This window comes from Gordionus sp. m RMFG-2023, chromosome 4, assembly GCF_954871325.1.
Source record: "Gordionus sp. m RMFG-2023 chromosome 4, tfGorSpeb1-WG-v2, whole genome shotgun sequence".
Lineage (NCBI taxonomy): Eukaryota > Metazoa > Nematomorpha > Gordioida > Chordodea > Parachordodidae > Gordionus > Gordionus sp. m RMFG-2023.
Genome location: NC_088778.1, coordinates 14,536,086 through 14,559,192, shown reverse-complemented (window position 1 = coordinate 14,559,192; position 23,107 = coordinate 14,536,086). Strand labels below are relative to the sequence as shown.

The 23,107-nt window shown below is 26.3% G+C and overlaps 1 protein-coding gene across 4 annotated transcripts in view; it reads left to right on the top strand.

Annotated features, from left to right (window-relative positions):
• Nucleotides 1-23,107, top strand: part of LOC135927903 (uncharacterized) — a 44,089-nt gene that overhangs the window by 11,417 nt on the left and 9,565 nt on the right. For 2 of the 4 annotated variants that reach the window (XM_065464148.1, XM_065464149.1), the window contains exons 5-15: nt 2,967-3,035; nt 4,653-4,674; nt 5,754-5,930; nt 6,318-6,460; nt 7,089-7,211; nt 11,080-11,146; nt 11,371-11,415; nt 11,546-11,701; nt 14,521-14,919; nt 16,023-16,350; nt 21,427-21,555. In XM_065464148.1, the coding sequence (XP_065320220.1) occupies nt 2,967-3,035; nt 4,653-4,674; nt 5,754-5,930; nt 6,318-6,460; nt 7,089-7,211; nt 11,080-11,146; nt 11,371-11,415; nt 11,546-11,701; nt 14,521-14,919; nt 16,023-16,350; nt 21,427-21,555 (1,658 nt within the window). The remainder of the gene's footprint in view (nt 1-2,966; nt 3,036-4,652; nt 4,675-5,753; nt 5,931-6,317; nt 6,461-7,088; nt 7,212-11,079; nt 11,147-11,370; nt 11,416-11,545; nt 11,702-14,520; nt 14,920-16,022; nt 16,351-21,426; nt 21,556-23,107) is intronic. The other 2 variants (XM_065464150.1, XM_065464151.1) reach the window with 2 other exon arrangements.

Sequence of the window (23,107 nt, the reverse complement as noted above, 5' to 3'; positions counted from 1 at the left end):
CCCCTCTTTTCATACAAAAAAAATATTTTTTCAGATCTTAAATACTTTGTTTTTAAATATAAAATATTTGATAGCTTTTGACTTGTATACAATTATTGATTAATATTAAATATTTATTTAAAAAATTTTACAATTGACTAACCATTAAAATCCCATTTCTCCTAAACCTTTAAAATTTTGCATATTTATTAATTAATATATATCTAAACTGAGAAAAAAATGCCTATTTGATTTTATGATTATTTCCGGTTTTTGACATTTAGATTCCTTAACGATATTTAGTATTATGTTATCTAAAAGACCTACTATTAAGCTATATTAAGAAATATAAATGAAGCCTCTAGCCTAATTATAGCCAAAGGTATTCTAAAATCAAAGGAAGTGCATTTTGTCCAAAAGGCCACATTTTTTCGACAGTTAGGGACTAAAATTTTTTTTTTAGTTATAAAATACATAAAAACTCTTGTAAAAAAATTTTAAAAAATCAGAGGGGTTGAAAATCGAGTTTTTATAACATGATTTTCTTAAACAACCTAGTCATGTTACGAGAAGTGTTGTTAAACATTACTTTTATTGTAGTGGGTTATATATCAAAAAAATAGCGCCTTAAAACCTACCATTATCAAAATTTGTAACTAGAGCTGCTAACGATATTCATAAAAGTAAATAACATAGTTACTTTTTTTTAGTATTGCCGTTAGTTTTATATCAAATAATTTTTACCATGATCCGAGTCAAGACATCAATAAAACTTTCTTTTCCTATCTTGCGAATGAGTATGGCACCTCCATAGATGTCTTATTTTTTCATAAAAGAAACCAAATATTTCGTTTCTCGTTTGGCCTTCAAAGTAATGATGCAGAATACCAAAAAGTGATATCGATACACTCCTAATTTAAATTTAAAAAAAATATATGTATCTTTTTTAGTTTAAGATAAAAATAGTTCTCACTCAATCTAATATAATTCAAGAACATCTAATCGACCAATAAAAGAACAGCTCAAAGAAGAATTAAATATACCTATAATTTGTTTTAAAAACTCGGTTTTTTTTGAAATACTCAGCCCTAGGCCTATTCAAAAACGAATTCGAATCGAATAGTGCATTATTCATATTCGATTCGTTTAAACGAATCGAATAATTTACTATTTGAATTCGTGCGAATAATATAATCTACTATTTGTATTCGATTCGAATTTTTCGAATAATTCGAATTAATTTTTTTAATAAAATTAATCATACTCAAATATATTGACAAATTTTTTTATTACAAATTTGATTTTAAACAGAAAAAAATATAATAATATGTAATCAATAATCTGATAATAAATAATATATAATCAAGTTATAAACAAAATTAAAATATATATTATTAATTTAATTTATAATTTAAGCCAATTTTTAAGGCAAAGAGTTTTTCTTATATTTTCTTCCTTATATGACATGCGGTTTTTTGACAATAAATTAGTTCCAACTGAGAAAAGCCTTTCACAAGCAGTTGATGTTCCTTGTATAGATAGATAATCCCTTGCCATTTTCGAGAGTATGGGGATCCGATATGCATTTGCCTTCCACCACATTAACGGGTCAATATCACTCTTTGCTCTTGGTTCACTCAGATAAAAATCTATTTCACACAGTTGAATATTATTTTGTTTAAAAACAATGTATAGCCTGATTTGTTGAATTTTATCCTTATTTGTTTGACAGTTATAATTATGAGCTTATAAAATAAAATCATATTTAAATGGGGGTAAATTAAATACCTGTATATCTATTGTAAATCTCTTTAAATTTGTCCATTAACTTGGATATATCAATATCATAATCAACAGATATTGATTTAAAATATTCTACTTTAAGCCTGAGATCTAATATTGTGGTTATTATTGCATCATCGGCAGTTAAATTATAATAGCCCCACAATTTATCACTGCTACTTTGAAACTATTGTTAAAGGATTTATGGAAACCAGGTTTTTCATTTTTTAGATGTTCAAGAATTAAAATATAATAAGGTATAACCAAATTATAAGTAGGATAATTCTCCCCACATACCATATTTGTAGTTTCATATAAAGGCAATAGTATAGCTTTAATTTTTATAAGATCCTCCCATTCTTCCTATGACAAATGTTAGATTTATTAAACAATTTATTAAATATTACGAATAATTCGTTTTATTCGAATCGAATAAATGATTATTCGTATTCAGATAAAACAAATAATTTATTATTCGTATTCGTAATTATTCGATTATATTCGAATTATTCAAATCGAATCGAATTATTTTTGAATAGGCCTACTCAGCCCTAACTATATCCATTAGATTTTTTCCCTATTGATAAAATGGTTCTGTGTCAGCAGCATCGCTAGAGGGGACGCAGAGGCTCGAGCACCCTGAAAGATTTGAAGAGTCCTAGAAAAATATTTTTATTTCCAAAGTAAGGTCATTTTGAAAATAATTTTTTAAGCCCCCTGAGCAAAGACCTTCATGGGCATATTATATTTTCTAGCGGGCCTGGATTTTTAAAATTTTTTTTAATGGGCTTAGGCCTAAAATTTTTAAATTTAGATTATTCAAAACAGTTGCCAATTTAAAGAAATATTGCCTTTTTTTCTTCTAATAATAATAAATTTCAGTATTGTAAACAAAATGATTGCTTAAATATATTTAAATATTGTTTATTTTTATTAAATAAAAAAAATTAAATTGTTGGATATAGGCTTGGGCCGGGTTTGGGAAATTTTTTTGAAACTTATCATGGGCTTGGGACGGCCTTGGGAATTTTTTTTAACATTAGATATGGGCCGGGCTTGGGCCTAAAAAAATATTTTTTACTGCAGGCCTAGGCCGGGCTTAGTCAAAAAATTAAGGTCCATGAAGGTCTCTGCCCCTGAGATGACGCCCCTGTTGGGTATATTCATTATACCAATTAATTATTTTGTTATATTTTATCTTGCAGTTATGTGACGTAAGAATGAATGGCACGCAAAGTTTTGAAGCACATACCAAAGGAACGAAGCACTTTAAAGTTAAATGCTTTTAAATTAAATACTCATATTTCATATACACTACCGGCCATAAATGATTGCCCACCCTGCATTTTCTTAACATTCTTAAAATAATACAAATAACACACAATATGAGGTTTATCAAATTTATTTATAAGTTTACATATTAATGCATAAAATTACAAAAAATAAAAGACAGCAATTAATTAAGATCAAATTTTAGTCTCATCAATATGACCACCATTATTCTTAATAATTGCTGCACAAATTTTTGGTAATCTTTCGATGAGATTTTTTAAATATTCGGAAGTTATTGTTCCATTTTCTCTGTAATACTTCCCAAAGGTGCGAATGAGAGGTTGGAGGGCTTTTTCGCGCTTGTCGATTAAGGTGATCCCATAAAAGTTCAATTGGATTGAGATTGGGATAGCCAAGTCATCAACTCGAGAATACCATGTTGTAGATTTTGTAAATAATCTTTGCATAGCCTGGATGTATGCTTTGGGTCATTATCTTGTTGAAATAAAAAGTTATTTCCGATCAAAAGCTTTCCTGATGAAATCTGGTCCTCAATGATTTGCCGGTATCCCTTCTTGTTAAGGATTCCTTTAATTTTGACAATGTCGCCGGTTACCCCGGCACCAAAGCACCTCCACACCATAACAGAGACCCTTCCCCGATAGGAATTATGCAGTGATCCCTCATTCTCTCTCCAGCTGAGCGGCTGATATATTGCCTTCTTTTAGAACCGAAGATTTCGAGATTTGACTCATCACTCCAAAAGACCTGATACCAGCTGGCAGATATCCAAAATTGATGTTTTCGTGCCCAGTCTAATCGCTTGAGTTTATTTTTTTGCTCAAGAGTGGCTTTTTAACCGCTACCCTACCATAAAGTTCAAAGTTCCTAAAGCGCCTTTTCATAATTTTGACACTTATCGGGTTTTCCCGAATCAGATTAATCTCCGCAGCTATCTTTGAAACGACAAGGCGTTGAATGCGTTTACTGATCCTTGCTATATACCTATCATCGCTTTAAATCGTTTTGCGGAGTTTTCCAGGCCTCTTTGGATTCGATATTGTATTATTGTTGCGTAATCTTTCAAGTATACAATCGAGTGTTCGTCTAGCTAGGGTTAATTCTCTGGCAATTCGGCGATTACTTTTACCACTTCTGTGTAAATTAATTATTCTGCATTTAGTTGGAATAGAAATTTCTTTTCTTTTAATCATTTTGATCGAATGTTCTTTAAAATTTAAAAAGACTAAAAGCTTCTTTAAACAATGATTTAAAACAAAAAAAATATAGGAATTTTTTTTTAAATAATAAAAAATAGGTATTAATAAGCAGATTAGTATGTGATTAATGACTTTCTTCCAAAAAACAATGGGCAACTTAAAATTGTTGCTGAAAAAAATATCAAATTGGTCATTTTTGACATGTTGTTTTCAAAATAAGTCTAGACATCTTAAATTAATTAATCAATTCGCTTTTACCAAATAAGTAAAAAGTTTTAAGTTATTAATTTTTTATGTAAAAATACAGGGTAGGCAGTCATTTATGGCCGGTAGTGTATATCTACCTGCTTATATATATGATTAAATTTATATTTTTTAAATTTATGTTAATTTTTTTAGAAAATGAAAAGGACGAAAGAAAGTAAATTGGTTAATATTATGTTATTTTTAAAATTTCTCATTTTTAAAATTCTTGCCCCTAAATTATTGTTACATCATGATTTGTGGTTTTTTCATCTTATAAATACAGAAATATCAAATCGGGCTTTTTTTGTAAATAGGTTTACGTATTTATTTAAAAAACATGAAGATTTTCAATTTTGTTTAATACAAAAGTGTAAATTAAACAGTACTTGCATGTAGGGCTAGCAACAATACCAGTATTTTTTTGACTCTCAATAAAATCTTATATTGTATAGGTTTTAAAACGTATTTTTAATTTTTGGAAGGCAATTAATAATTCCTCTATCTGCTGTCTTCAGTGCAAATAATCCAATAGTTATAATAATTAGTTTAGAAGGAATACTAATCTTATTCCAAAATTAATTCATTACAAACATTTTATATTTTCGAATTGTTTGCTTTATTTCGTGGATAAGGCTAAAAATATTTCTTATATATATCTAATCCATCAAGTGTTTTGTTTTGAATTTTCCACAATTATTACTTTGAAAGAAATTCAATATCGCATCTATATTATATGGGTTTAGACACTTTTATATCTAAAATGCATTCATGTCAATTATTTATTTAGGATCGTATCTTCTTAAGTCCATATAAAAAATTAAAACTTAAATAATGCTGACTTTGAAAATTTTTTTTTCAAGTGAGCAAGGAATATCATCCAGTTTGCTTCCTTTTTGAAAATGAATATCTATTTTTAATAATAAATATTTATGATTTTAAATCTTCTCTTTTTATTATTAACCAACATTAACCAATGGCAATACAATGCTGTTTAGAAAAAAAATATTTTTTAGATTAAAGTGTATATTTTTTTATATATCCGAAAATTACAATTTCTATGTAAGCCTAAATTATCTTATTATTTAAAAATATATTTATTTTATTATGATGAATAAATCCCGAATGCATTCTATAATTATAGAAGACTTAATAAGTATTTTTTATAAGACCTGATACTGGATCGGACTTGGTAAATTAATAGAATTTTGATCTGTAACATATGAATTCGATACATCTTTAATCTTAATATGTAAGACAATTTAGCAATGGCACAACTACCATGTCTAAATTTTCCAACGCTTCCAGAAAAATCTGGTTCCAACCAAAATACCACTAAGTCTTTGGTTAATTTCCCCCCACTAGAACAAAAGAAAATTGCCGAACAGCCAAACATGGAAACTAAGTTGAGCCTAATTGAACAGCCTTTGATTGGTAAGATTTAATGAACCTTTTTTTAATTAGTATTAAAAATATAGTTATTAGTAATCCTAATATGGATATGAATTCTTGATGGTTTTTAAATTTTAAAGTTTTAAATGATTATAAAAAAACCTTATTCTCTGAACAATACCGAGATAAAACTAAATTTTGGAATAGATTCCTAACATTTCACATTTTAATCCCAAAATAAATTGTATACATTATTTTATGTTAATAATAAAAATGAAATGATATATAAATGTAAAAAAATGTGATATATATCTATAAGAAACTTATATAATTTTATTTTTAACATTTTTAGGAAAAATTTACAAATTTTTGTCAAAATTTCCATGGGTTTTACATCTATAATAATTATATTTATTTTTTGGGATATAGGCTTGCAATTTGTAGTGGAATACTATTATGAGGGAGACATAACAAGTGGGCCCAAATACTTTTGTGAGTTGTGTGACAAAAAGTGTGACATGCGAACACTCGAATTTCATATTATCGGATACAATCACCGATGGTCATATATAGTAATTAAATTAAATTACCCTTAATTTTTGTAAATGGTAAGATTGGATGACATTGGCTATCATTATTTCCAATTAAAATACTGATCGAGCTTGCACAGACTAATTTGAGTCTACACCAGTCTATGAAAATAATGAACTCCCTTCATTTTATATATTTGCATTTTTTGATGATTTATTTATGTTTCTATTTAAAACAAAACCTACATAAAAGAATGATTACTATATTAGAGAGTGATCTAATCAATTAGGATGGTCATATACAATCTGTCCTATTCCATACTTTTAAAGACTAACAAAAATGAGCAAGCTTTATTATTTATGATCCACGAATCATTATAAATGTTAATATTGATAATTTTTTATAAAAATCTTTTGAATAAATTTTAAATATTTTTTTCGATCTGTAACAAATTTTACATTAGCCTTAACAATTGTTTTAAAAAGGGTGTTAAAAGCAAATTTATGTCATTTTCCTTTATAAAAAATTATTACGGGCCGTGCAGTACAAACTATGTAAAATAAACTTTGCACCTTGTTATAAAATTCATTATTAAATTTACATGGGCTTGCCGTGCCAGCTACTAATCTAGTTATTTAATTAGATGTTTTGTAATATCATTAAATAAAGAAATTGAAATACACTTATTATGCTGACGAAATCCGAGAGTATGGAGCAAGAAAGCAAGATAGAACGGAAGCCATTGAAGAATATTCAACTAGAATCGAGTTAGAAGAAAACTGTTCTAGAAAAGTATGAATTAGTATTTAAATCTATAAAATATTTAATAATTTATTTTTTTCTAATATTAATGTCATTAATTATAAATAACATATGAATATTTTAATATAAAAAATTTCAAGATACCCATCTATTGCTTTTATTATATATTTATTTTCAACTTGATTTTTCTTAATTATTATTTTGCTTTTTCTATCCATTTTTGAGTATTTTAATTTTTTTAAACCTGATCTTGTATTTCCAATTTTTTATTTCCTCTCCCACGAATTTTTTGATTTTTCCTCTTCTGTTTAATCGGTCTTCTTGAAGCCGAATTCATCTTTTTTTTAATGTTTTATATTAAACATTATTTAAATTATCTAAATATTTATTTAACAATAATTCTATTTTAAATGTTCAATAATTTTAAAATAAAGGGCAAAATTATATTTATGAAGTATTTTAGTAAATTACTGAAATTTAATATTCTTTATTCCTTTATTGGATTATATGCATGACAGATGACCCACATTATTCTTAATCACCGATCTGATACCGATTTTTTAACATTTATTTATAGAATTCGATTTATTATTTCTCTATTTTTTAACAATGTGGTGTAATATTATAAATATTCTAAAATTTCTATTTATTTTATATAAAACCCAATAGGCCTATACAAGAATATATACGAATCGAATATTATTAGTGTTGTAAACGCGTTCAACGGCGTTCCTTATTTTTGACGAACTTTGAACGTGAACACATTCCTTTTTTATGACGAACACGTTCGAATTTAACGTTCATTCAATTTTAAAAACACTTTTTATTTTTATTTATTTGAAAAATTTAATATTAATCCGAATTTTCTAAGAAAAAAGTCTTATATTTTATAATTAACTGTTTTTCCTTTTTCACACTTCAATTTTTTTAACACGCCATTATTATAGTTTATTAATTTGGATTATATTGTTTATATTTTAATTTAATAGATTAGCATAAGCATGAATATTATTATTTCATCATCATCATTATTATCTGATTCTAAAAATTCAAAATCAATGAATTAACACTATGGCCCATAACATTCTATATTGAAGGAAATAATTCAATACTTACCATATGTAAAATGTGCCCAAAAATTATATAAGTTTCAAAATTTTCAAGTTCCAATTTAAAACGACATTTTATTCTAATATTAATTATTTTATATAATATAATTAAGTAAAATCAATAAATTTGAAGAAAAAATGCATTTAGGCTACTTGCGCCATAACGATAGTTATTTTAAAATTAAAAAAAAAATTAGTTGGCTAAAATTTGGTTAAACATTGATAGACGAAGTATTAAATGGGATTAATAAAAGGTATTTAACTTAACGCTATCAAATTAATTATACATATATTTTATTTTCTTTAAATTTGAACATATATATGAAGATCATTAAGTTCTCTAATTATACATCCAGTATTTAAGTTTCATTGGCCATGGATATAACTTCCACAGAACGAACCTATAAAATAAACTTAAGGCGTTATTGAAAAAATTTATTGAAAACCTAGAAATGATAATGCAAGAACTGTTAATTATGAGATATCCTTTTTTTTGACGAGGAAGTAGAGAATGGATTGGAGGAGGATAACTTATCTCAATTTTTTGAAGCAAAGGACAAAGCAATAAATGTTTTTTATAAATTCCCCACGTTAAAAGAGTTGTTTATTAAGTATAATACCGCAATCCCCTCATCTGCTCCTGTAGAGCGCGTTTTTAGTATAGCTAATGCCGTATTAACTGCCAAGCGTTCCTGGCTATCAGATAAAAATTTTTAAAACAATTGTTAAGAAAAATTTTTATAATTAAAAATGTCTTTTTATTCGCTATATTATATTGTATTTATAATTATATTATCAAAATAAAACTATATTATTTTTTAACATGTCTAATATATTGATTTGTTAAAAAATATAAGACATTTATTTATATTAAATTAAATTTTCAAAAAAATTTATCATAAAATTTTGAACGAACGTGAACGCGTTTGATTTTTTTAGAAATGTTTACAACACTAAATATTATTCGTTTCGAATAGTATTCATATTCGAAGAGAATTTTTTCACATCTAATTTTAAAAATATAATATCTGATGATAAATAACATTACATCAGGTCAACGAAGGTTATATAATATTGAGTTTATCAGATACAGCATATTTATAAAATGACATTTATTTAAGAGTTGAAATTTGCATGACACTGTATTCAAACTTAGAAATTTAGTATGTAAAATTTATTTATTGCTTCGTAATTATTATTTATTCTTGACTTAACTCGTCTAAAATAAGTAAGGTAAAAATTATAAAACATCGATATCGGATTGTTTTTAGTCTTTATCAGCAAATATCGGATTTGTATAGGCCAAAAGAAAGTCTATGGGTACAGGTCTATTCTTAACTGCTATCATTTATTTTCTTTTATAAAATTATTTAGAAATTCAATATTTATTAGGGCTGTCCTATATATCGGAATCGGATTAGCACTGATATTGGTTTTCGAGAAAAATCGGATGGGCTCGATATCATTTAAAACCCTATCCCAACCAATTTTTTAAATAATAGAATAATCGCTTAATGAACTTTCCTGGCAAGTACACTCATTTTTATAAAACATTTTTGTTATTTTTCAGTATATTTTTTTAAATGAAGGAGCGTAGGAAGAGATGTAGATAATATAAATAAGAATAAGTTGGTTTTTTATACTTAATTTAACACAAAAGGCAAAAATTATTTACTTTTTGTCCAAAAAACGATAAAATATTTATGATCCCAATTATGGGATAATCTTAATTTTATTCGATTATTTATGGTTTTTTTAAGTGAAATGAATTAAAAAGTTGTTTATTTTTTTTCTAACTTAACCCTTGACCCAATATAATTTAAGAGGAGACCATTATAGAATTAAAATAAGAGAAACACTTTGGAATAGTTATTTCATGAAGAAAAGTTAGTGAGTGAATAATCTAATTACGGTTTTAAAATAAAATTTAAAGGCCCAAAATAACATTAACAAACATTTTTTATTCAGTATCGGATCGAACCAGTTAAAATAATGATTGGACAGCCATAATATTCAATATTTTACTTGTAAATAAACATAATTGAAGGTTGATATTTGGGTTAAGTTTGAAGAATTTTGATAGTAAAAATTAGTTCATATAATAATTCTTGTAAGATTACTGAATATTTTATGGAAATGATGGAATTGCTCTAGTTATTGACTTTGGTTAAACGCCATTTTTAAAAAAAATTTTTTAACATACCGAACAATGGAGATCATAAATCCATGTCTATATTTCGATATTCGGAAAAAATAAATAACTCCTCATTAATATAGCCCTGGATACAAACCATATTTCCTACTAAAAATGATGGGCTAAGCATAATTCATTAGCTATAACATTATTTTCCTGCTATAACTCTCCTACAGGCTGCCAATGGAAGCCCATCATATTATGAAGAACTTCATTAATATTTCCCAGGCAAAGGGATTGAGATATTTCTATGGTTATGACTTGTAAAGTAATTCTAATTGATCTGAAAATTCCTCATTAATCGAAATTTATATTTGACAAAATATAACAAACATCTTCTCATAAAATATTATATAGCATAGAAAAAATAAAATAAAAGTTCCACAAGCAACATTTTAAATTCGAATATTTGCAAATAATTTTGAATTCGATCTGCTATAGAAAATACTTTTATTCGGCAAATAATTTTTTTTCTTAATTCATATTCGATTCGAATTTTGCTATGAATAATTTTGTTACTGGTATTCTTAAAATACCTAATTTTTATTAATTAAATTTTTGAGTTTTATATTTAAATATCGATATATTTTTTAAGATAAAAAAATCAATGATGGTCCCCACAAAAAAGTTCTTGACTGTCGAAGATGCAATGAATTGTTCGGGTGAGCGTATATTTTTTTTAAAATAAAATCACATTTTAATTTCAAAAAATATTTATTGATTTTAAGGTGCCGCGAGCGAAACTTAAAATAAAATTTAATTTTTTTATTATTATTATTACATTAATGGGGTTTATAAATAAAGTTAAAAATACTCGCTATTTTAACATAGTTAATCTATATTTATATCAAAATTATTAACTATAACTATAAAAAACATATTATAGGCATGGTTCAGCCTAACAAATCTGCGGAAAAGATGAAGATTCAAAGTAAATATTATGTCTGCCTTTTGCTAAAGGTATCTTATATTTTTTGCGTATATATCAATTAATTGTCTATTATTGATATTTGGAATTCTTAATTTTTTAATTATTAATTGATATGAATAATGAATTAAAGCGTTAAGTTCTAGCAATAATACGTTAGACAAAGAAAAGAACGATGGTCCTAGTCAGCAATTAGATTTGGTCAACCATTTCTTAACCAAAGTATCCAAGGATAGAACTGTAGATGTAAAATTCCATCATCACACTCATAATTATGGGGATATCGACAGTAATTAATTTCTTTTGTACAATTAATTGGGTGGATAACATTTATATCATAATTACACAGCACAGATACCTATATTTCATAACGGTATCAGTTCAATTTTAACCAAGACAGTTGACTATAGGTGTTAATTTCCCTAGAAAATTGGTTTAGAGGAAATTTCCTCGGGAAAATTAATGTAAATAAACCTTTCAATTTTTTTATTGAATAACTTTATTAAATTTGGGGAACTAAGGGAAAATAAAATAAGACAAAAATACAATGTAAACATTTCATTTTTTTGAATAACTTAATTACAAGAAGCATGTATTATCATTTAAAATTCATGGGATGTGTTATGTTCTATCCCCCCCCCCCTTATTTCTTTTATTTTTGTTTCTTTTGTTTTCCCATCTTCCTTTATTTTGTTATGAAATTAATATATTATACCTTATTTTTATATTGCATTTGAAACTGGTTCTTACCAGTTTCATGAATGAATATATCGCGATTAAATAACAACTTTTTTTCCCCCTTTTGTTTTAAAAATTATAAAGGTGGAAAACAAAACACCATTAATCATTAATTATTTTTCGTGCGTTTTAAATTGAATTTCTTTTTTTTTGTAATTTCACTTATTCGAATAAACTTTGAAAATTACGTTGTCCAAGTGATTCCATGACTAAATCGATAAAACCCGGCCCCCTGGATCCAGTCATTGACCATCCCGGACCCCCGATCACGGACTGTATTATTTCCATTCAGACTGGGGGACCCATCGGTCCAAACACAACAGGATGCAATTGAAATATCATCATGATATTAATAAATCGAAATCTGAACTCTTTTGATGATACCCTGAACATGATGTATTTGTGTGATCCTTTAAATGTATGTTATGTCTGATTGATATTAATTTTTCGACTCTTTTATTATTTCTCGTTTTTGATTGAATTTATCCAAACACTTGAGGGTGGTATCGAAAGACATTTACTGCCACTTGACAAAGGAGTTGATTTGTACTTAACCCTTTCCACCATATGAATGGTTTGGTATGGATTTCTCCCATATGTCAACTCCTTTATAGAAACCTTGTTTTGAACTATATTCTGCTAAATTACCCATAATTTTTCCAATATCAAGATTAATTTGGCCTTTAATATTTGTTAAATTATAAAGCTACTATTAATTCGCGGTCTGAATTTCACACTTTAATAACTAGGATCCAGAAGATTTGTTGCAAAATGATATTCTCGGCAACAAAATTTCTTTCGTTTATTAATATGCACCTTAACACTTTTCAAATCATTTTCATTTAAAGTAAAAGTTGGTGAATTGAGTTTATCTTTTATATCCCAAAATATTTCTGGTACGTCAGATAATACTGCTGTATCCGATTCTACTATTATAATTTTGTTATAAATAAATTCAAAAAAGTCAGTACAGACTCTAATTTATCCCAGTATCCTTCTTTGTCCAATATAAAATGCCTTCTTTGTTTGTCTATAAATAAACTTGAAATTGCAATTTCTTGCAAAACTTCCATCATATTAATAATATGTATGGGAATATATTGTTTAACATTTTACCTTTGTTTTTGTATTTTTAAAATTATAGATTTGAAGAGTCGCACTAATAAAAAAAATAAGTTAAAGACTCATGAGGAAAATAAAAATTATTTTAAAATTTATGATATAATAAATTAAATTATAAATCATAATTTTTGCAATAAAATATTATATTTGGAAAATCTGAAAATTTACATATCTTTACATTTCTACAAGTGACCATACCGAAAATGATAATTAACCCTCATAAGTTAAAAAAAAAATTTTCATCCATATAAAATGTATATATAAAAAATTATCTACAAATTTTTAAACCGGCAAGAAAGGATGAATGTTAATTATTTTTTTACTTTTAAAATTTTATAAATTAATTACAAAAATTATAAATAAATGTAAAAAAATAATGTTGATGAATTTTATCATAGCTTTTTTTCAATTAAATAACACTATATTACAATTACAAATAATATAATATAATATTTTTGATATCAATATTGGCCGATATTATGTTGATATTGGTATTGAATAAAAAAGTGATGTTGGTACAATTTATTTATTATATATGTTGACTTGTATTTAATCATGATAAAAATAATGCCTATAAAGTTCATGATGATTTAGTTATCTTTTTTTTAAAAACATTTCAACATGATTATATTTTTTTCAATCGTAAATTGCACAGGTTATTTTTGAATGTGAATTCTTTTGTCATGCCAGCATTTTTTAAATATATGCTGATTTTTAAAAACAGATAGCTCAATATTTTATCCAGAAAAATATTATGCAAACCTGAAGATTTTACTCATAGGGGGTACATTTGGACATCTATTATTTTTCTGGCTAAAATGAGTTAGCCGTTTTTAAAAACCCGCTCAGATCGAGCCATTTAACAACACTACCCAGATGGGTCTGGTATTGGATGATACTGAAGCAGATTTATTAACTCTATACATAGTTTGTAAATTTAATTAGGGATTCATCCATCATAGTGTAAAAAATATTTCTAAAAAATAATTTAAAAAAAATTTCCTTTTTTTATGTTTTGTAAGTACTTTGTTTTTTAAAAAAATAATATTTTTATTTGCAAATCCTCATTTTAAAAATAAATATTATATATAGTCTTTAAAAGTACATGCGGTTTTAATAAAACCGGCCAGATCCAAATAAGAAGGCTAGTACTGAATCAAAATAGTGAGCCTGACTGGTATATCTTTGGTTTTTTATATTAATTATATTTTTAATTATATACTATTTCAAATTATTCCCCCAACAAAGATTCTCGTATTCTGTCTCCCATCAAATCCAAAAAAAAATCACGCAACTCTCGCTCAAATGTTGCTCAGTCATGGCAAGTTGAAATAGCAAATAGGCATATATTACCTCAATTGCCTTCAATTAAATTACCCTCTATTATTCAACCCATACCTTCGATTTTGGTGGAAGAAGCAGTGGATCAACAAGAATTAAGAGAGTATATACAATATAAACGGTTGAAGAGGAAATTTGATACATTAGCTGGACCATCCGGAAGCATTCCTCCTCCTCGTGATTATTATACAACACCTAATCATAATATCAATCTGAATAGAAATGATACATACCATCGTAATTATAATAATGATCAGCCAAACGAATCTTATAACAATTGCAAGAATATCAATAACATGAATCAAAGTTTAATATTATAATATTTTTTTAGTGTAACCAGGATGTAGTCATAATTTTTTTGTATTTTATCAACAGACACATTTTATGATTCATTAGAATGATATATTTAAACTATTCACATATTAAGAGGGATATAAGTATAAATTTGAATTGATTAATATCTTTTCTCATTATTTGATTTAAAGAGGGGCTAAATATAATATAAATCATTACTATAAAAAAAATATATCGGGTTTGTTTGAATAAATTAGACACATAATCGGTTCTTTTAACTGGGTTAGGCTTATATTTTATTAACCTCTCCATCTCATTTAGTTGATTTCAGGTGTTTTCCCACACTCAAATTGAAGTAAGTCATTTGCTCTCCTAATTTAATTTCCCTAAGGATCGCAATTTTTGAAACATTATTTTCATCACATAATTTAACGCTTTCATCTATGTGGTTTTGGGAATTCCTCGAGGCCCTGCCGCCAGCACTCCCATCATGATATTGCATTTCTTCTTCCAATCATTATAGGGTGATAATAATTATTAGGTTTTGGAACAGATAGATTTTTTACGATCAGATGTCATTCCTTTCAACAACCTCTGTAGTTTCTTTTTACAACCTGGGAAACGGTGATCATAATTTACTCCAGTTCACGGGGAACCTTTTATACTCCACTGGCCATCCGAAAACTTTGTCATCACAACCCGCCATTTTGATTCAGAATTAGTATTTTAGGGCCCACAATGCACAAATATAAATATTAAAATTTTTTTATAAAGATATTAACACTTAGATTTAATAATTAATTTAAAAAAAGATAAATAAAATCCGATATATTTTATAAATGTGACAAATACTTTTTACCAGAACAGGTACGCCACCTTTTTAAACAAGTTGAGATTCTATCGTTGAATTATAGAATGAGTAAAGTTACACTAAGGAATTTCTCTGAAATTATTTTTAGTATTTTAGAAAAAATCATGCACCTTTTTTTAAATTACCCCAACATTCGATAACCAAAATTATAAGTTAATATTTTGGGAATTCACTATATAAGAGGACAATTTTATTATCTGTTCATATACCTTATGTCCAATTTAAATTTTTGCGAAAATCATAGCAAATGCCGTGATGGAGCAATTTCTTTCTAAATTTGCCCCCTCTCGTATTGAAAGCAACAGTCGTAGTGAGAATTTGGCAACTCACGACTTTATTTACGATCCAAGACCGAATTTGAATTCACTACCATCAAATGAATGTTCCATTCCTGCACATAGCAGAGCTTATCCTCCGCCTCCTTTGCAAATGATCTCTAATCCATATTACACTACCAATAATCGATTCATGAGGGGCGTGATGAACAACCTCGTGGAATCAGCCACCCAAAAAAATACGAACACACAATTAGCAACACCCTCCGGCCTAAATCGCAATATCAATGCAAACCAGTTAATATTTATTGCCTTATTTTTATAGGTGTCATATTGACGTTGCATTTTAATTTGATTTATTAAGATTGACAGATGAATTAATTTCAAAGACCTATAGAGAATAAATTTTAAGCCGGGCCCGAATTTTTTAAATTATGATTACTTATTTTTAGACTGCTTGCTCCGCGTTATAATTTGTTATTTTTAAGCCTCACCCGGATTCAAATTGTACTATTTTAGTGCTTGGGACCTAGTTTGTTTTTTATTATAATAGTGTATAGAATGAATATATAATTTTTTTGGCATGATTAGCTTTCATCACAAAAGATTTCCCACTATTAAAATTTCAAACCCGAAAAATAATAAACATTTTTATTTATTTCAAATATGTGTGTATTTCTTTTTTTAAAAAAAATAAATGCAAATATAATAATTATAAACAAGGATTATTTATGGTGCTCATATATTAGAGGCCACAGGCTCATTATGATTTTTATTGTTCTCTATTTAAAAATTTATAAAGGAAACAGTTATAAATTTTGATAGTGAGGCCAAAAAAGATGAAATAAAATTCACCTTTACTTAACCCTTTAAGACCATTTCCAAACAAGACGTTTTTCCAAAAAGATTTATATGGCACGTTTCTTTAAAAAAAATTTAATTTCCAAATAACATACAATTTTTATTATACAGCTGATTTTTTTTAGATATATCAGAGTTATTAACGCTTTTTCTTAAAAGGAGCTAGCTCCTGCTCACACTCTTGTCATTTCGATAGGAGCTAGCTTCCAACCCCCCTTCTGAGTTAAGAAGCCCGCTCCAGCTCCAAATTTTAAAAAAAGGAACGCCGCCGCTTCTTTGAATTATAATTTTTATAATATATAGTACAAATTTTTTTTTATCGATATATTTTAAACCAAAGAAAAGGATGCATCAAAAAAATTTATAATCATTTATTTGCTTTTAGTAGTAAATTTTTTTAATTTGAATCTGGCAAGAGTCACGTCTCTCGCTTAAAACCTGTTTAGCAATACTAAACAAAGCTCAATCGAGTGGGAAGAAATATTTTTTTAAATTCTTATTTAATTACAATATATTTATTGTTATTGTTTGTTAAAAAAATTTCTCTAGTACATTATCTTCCTTCAATTTGATTGATTCCCAAAAAAATATTCTAAAAAATTGGAGGATATTTTCGGTTTAATTGTAAATTTTTGTGATTTCTTTTGAAATTATTTTATTTTAATTCTTCATTTTTATCCCTGCTTATCCATTCACAATTCTATTTAAATGCAGAGTGGATAATAGCAGCAATGATATTATCATTATAAACAGATGAAAATCTGCAACAAAGTTATTGAGAAATATGTCACTTATTTTTATAAATTATAAACCTTTTATCAATGCCGCATAGACTCTACAATAGATAGGTTTAGCAAAACTTTAAATCTGCAAAATCATTTATTTTTAAAGTGAGTCTATAAATAAATGGAGTTTCTTGCCTTCATGCCGAAGTCTTCATAACCTGAAATTTATCATTTCGAAAAATAACGATTATATTGATATTTGGCTATATTATTTAATAAATTTACGTTCCTGATAGTTAAAGCCTATAAGTTCTATAATCACCTAATTATCAAAATTAGTGAAGGTCACGGTCCGGACTGGACCGATACCCTCGGACCGGACCACGGTCCTTAAAAAAAGATCGATCCAGACCGTACTCCTAAATAAAAAGACCGGTCTTTTTATTTGTTTAAAAAACATATTTTTTTAACCTAATTCAATTTGTTTTATCATTTTATTAAATATAAGAGTATTATATAAACAATATAAAATTAATTATGAATAATATAATAATTAATACAAATATTTAATTTAAATAAATGCTAATGTCTTTGTTTGTAGAACTTCCTTGGAAGGAATTAGAAGAGGGACTTAATGGAGGCGGTAGATCTATTCCATTCTTTAACCAAGAAGCCATACACATCAAAGCTTGTATTGTTTTGTTTGAAAGCCTATTCCTTTTTATAGTGACAAGATCTCCTGCTTTCGAAAATATTTGTTCACAGGGGACAGATGTTGCTTGAATTGCTAAAAAATTTCTAGCTGCTAATGAGAGGACTGGAAATCTATATAATAAACTATATTGACTATTTAAAAAATATAAAAGACCTTTCACTATTGGCTTTCCACCATACTAATATGTCATCCTTTAATGAAACAAGAGGTTCATTCAAATAGGTGTGAAGTTCTGATATATTTTCTTCAATGATTTCTGCCGATATATAATCCCCTTCTGAATTTCTTTTTTGGGATATAATTCTTTCTAAAAAACTAAATTCATTGATTTTTTCCTGGCACAAATGTTTGAAAATTAGGATTTAATAAATAAATATTAAAAATATACCAGAGAATCCGTTATTCCTGTATTTTTTTTATTTTCTATTTTCCTTAAATATTTTGAAAATTTGGTCATATACTCAATTCTATTAAGAGTATTAGGCATGTAAACTTGTTTTAATCTCGGATCCAATAATGTTGAGACATATGATTCATAGCAAAATAATTCTTTGAGATATTTCAGCATTATAACCAGCATGTTATTAAGAATTTTTTTTCTTGTATTGTTATTATCCTTTTTTATATTATTTAAAATTTCATTATTTATATTCTCCATATATAACATGGAAATCCCAACTGTAGGATATTTGGATCCTGATAAATCAAGTGTGGTTTTATAGAAGGGCTTTAGAAAATCTACAACCTCTTTAAGGTCTTCTTTTTCACACTCAGTAAAGAAAACCTCTTTAAATTGTTTGTAATTCAAAAAAAGTACTTCTTCTATAGCATCCATGTTCTAAAAATTAAATATTTTTTAAAAATAATTGGATAAAAATGTAAATACCTCATAAATTGTATTCATCATTAAATAGGAGCTATTCCATCTAATAGGGATATCAGAAGGGATTTTAAATTTTGTAATACCCTTATTTTCACATATTTGTACATATGCTTGATTTATTTTGGGTGATTTATTTATAGAAAAGGCTATGTCTCTACACTTTTCTAGGATAGTTGTAATATATGATAAACCTTTCTGAGATATTAGGTTTAGAATATGGGCACAGCATCTAAAGCCTTTAAATTTTTGTTCCTTATAAATATTCTGCAAAATATCCATGCTTTTTAGGATGTTATTGGCATTATCTGTAGTACAGGCCAGTATATTCTCCTCCAATTGATATACATCAATTACTTCTTTTATAGCTAAGGATATTTCTTCAGAAGTATGAGGAAATGGGATATGATTTATATCAAGTAAAATATTTTTTAATGTAAAAGAAGAATCAATATAATGTGCAGTAATGGCTATAAATGAAATTTTATTTATATTGCTCCACATATCTGTGGTAAAGTTTTTTAAAGAATTATTTTTATTTAAAATATCTTTTAGAGAATTTCTTAGTTTCTCAAAATTAGCTGTAAAAAAATTTTTAACTTTGTTTTTTGACCAAATTGTAGCAGTTGAGTTTAAATATTTGATTAAATTATGAAGACCTGAACTTTCAAAAGTCTTCATTGGCAGAGAGTCTATTATTACCCATTTTATAATGAGTTGGTTCATATGATCTGTTTGGAATTTATCCAATGGTATTGAAGAAAGTGATTTTGTACTTGTGGAGGGCATATTTAAATTAAGAGTAGATAGTGTTTTTGAGATATTTTCATTTTCATTATTAGAAGTATAAATTTTATGTTTTATCAAATGTCTGCTTAAGGTACCTAATTATTTTATTAAGAATAAAGTTAAATTATTTTGACAATAAATTATTCAGACAGTTTCTTAAGAAAAATAGATATATAAATAATAACCAAAATATTTTAATAATAATACTGCTTATTTTGATTAATTTATTGCTTAAAAAATTATAAACAATTATTTTGTTACTTGTTGCTGACGATATGTTAAATTTGGTATTACAGCGAACACATATTCTATGTTTTTTATTAGGACTATAAGTAAAATGTTTCTTGGACAAACTTATGGTTTTCATATTGTAAAAAAAAAATTAACAAAATCTAAAATAACTCCTCTATAAAAATATCATAAAATAAAATATACAAAAAAATTATATTAATTGAATAGTAAAGTAAACTTAAATATTAATAAAAGACCGGTCCGGACCACGGTCCTCAACAAAAAGATCGGTCCGCCAATCGGTCACCTTCACTAATCAAGATCATAGAGTTTTTTGCTTAATATTATATCTATGAACACCATGAGTTCATAATATATTCCTTGTAGTATTTGAACATATCTGATATCTCTCCAATTTTTTAATTATATTATCAGCCATATTTGTGGATATTTTTGCTTTTGAAATGAGCTTTGGGTTATAATTTTAAATCTTCTATTTTCTATTATTTTAATTCATATTATGGCAGACACAAGGTAAATATTTTGGTAAAAAATCAGTTTCTTTTCTATTAATTAGTATATAATCGATATTCACAAGTTGAAATCTTCATCCATTTTCAAAACTTTTAAGCTCAAACATTCCACCTCTTTTAGAAACGAAAAAATATTTCTTGTAGGATAGAAATAAAATTTTATTTCATCTATGTATTTATTTAAAACGATATCATCTTTGGTTATTATGCTTTATAATTTGAATTTAGAAAATGGCGAGAGTAAAAAAAATATAAAAATTTGGTTCAACATTTAATATAATTAAATAGTTTCATAAATTTTACATATTTAATTTATTCAATAAATACATTAATTAGGATTATTTTTTAAACAATTTATACAATCATTAAAAGAGCGGAGGAGCGGCACTCCACGACTCCAGACCAAAATGGAGCCGGCTTCCGCTTCCGTGTCTTGAAAAATAGTGTCGCTCCAGGTGTTTTTGGAAAAATAGTCTTGGAAATGCGCTCTTTCACTGAGATATATTAAAATATTAAATTATAATAATTTATAAATAATGTGACATAAATTTAAATAATAGTTTATCCCCAAAGGCTACTATATCTCCAGAGGGTTTTGGAGTAATATTATTTACTTATTAAAATATATAAATTATTAAGATATCTAAGAACAGGCCCAGAAGTATGTGATTCAAAATGGTATAGTTTAAAAGGAAGTATGCCAACTCCTGAATATATAGGGGCACTCCGTAGTAACACATATTCCTCATTTGTTAATTCAAGAGAAAGGTTTAAAAACTATTTTAATTGTTAAATTTATATATATTTTTTTATCAAAATTATTATTAACCATTTGATATACACTATTATATTAAATTTACATATATTTTTTTATAGTAAAATTCACATTCGTTAATATAATAACAGAATAAAAAAATTTATACAATAATTGTTTTTACTATGTTATAATATTATTATTAGCTACATAATTATAATTACAAATATTTGCCTGAACATTTATTTTTAAATTTCCATAATTGTTTTACTAATTTAATAACAGAAAAAATATTAAAATTTAAAAGAATTAATGAAAAGTGCTATTAATTAATTTATAAAATTATTAGAAAAAATTATTGATAAAAAGGTAAGCTTTAGTTAACATGAAGTGTTTTTGTTAAAGATTTTATATGTTTGATTTTAATATTTAAAAAAATGCAGAACTATATGCAATAAAAATATGGCTTTTGGATATATCTTTAGCTGTTTGTTTTTTTATCGCTTTTAAAAAACGTCTTGTTTGGAAACTTATCGATAATTTACTCTTTGTGTTCCTACAAATTATTTAAATAATCATTTTTTTGAAAATTTTATTTATAGTTAAATGTAAAATAAAGAATTAATATACATAGAGATATATGTGTTACCGTCTATGTGCGTGATCAGGCCATACCAGGGTGTATTTAAATCATTGATATTTTGAAAAAATTAAATCGGATTTTTTAAAAAAAAAACAAGTTTGGATTTTTATATCACCAAAGCTTTAAACTTGGACTTGGGGATTTATGAATAAAATTTTTCCATCTTATTTATATGATATCTTAATTTTATGACAAATAGAAGAATACCTTCATATTTTTATTTAATCAGGGGAAAAGGCCCTTTAAGAAAATTAAATTTCATGAAACATAAACCCTCCTCCCCAACCAACCTAAAAAAAATTTTAAGGTTATCACCCTCACCCCTGAGAAAAGGGGAAATTATCTTCCGCTTACCTAAATTTATAATTTGAAAAGATAGGTCTCATAAAATGCAAAAATGATTTTAATTAAGAGGTTATAAGCATAGTTATGAATAATGCACAAACCATGCTGAAATTGAGAAATATTATTAATATAAATTCATAATTTGGAAATATTTTAATATACTAAAAATCAGACTTGTAGCGCGCTTTTTTCAATTATTTATTTTTTTAGCGTGCTCCTTTTTTGAAAGTAACTAAGTAGCGCTCCACTTAGCTTCTTTTTAAAAATATAATGAATGTAACTATAAACATGAAAATTTAAATATAATATCATAATTTTTTTTTTCTTAAATCTTTATTATAAAAATACATTTTTATATATAATATAATATTACATATAATATACAATGAACAATATACATATACAGTGTTGTGATTATTTAATTTTATATGGATGGGTTTTAATTTAATCGTCATTAAATCCTCACAACACTGTATTAATAATAATAATAAGAAAACAAAGAGGAAAAAAAGGAGAGGGGGCACAAAAAGTACTGAAGTTAAAACTCATCATCTTGTGGGATGAGGCTGATTATTTAA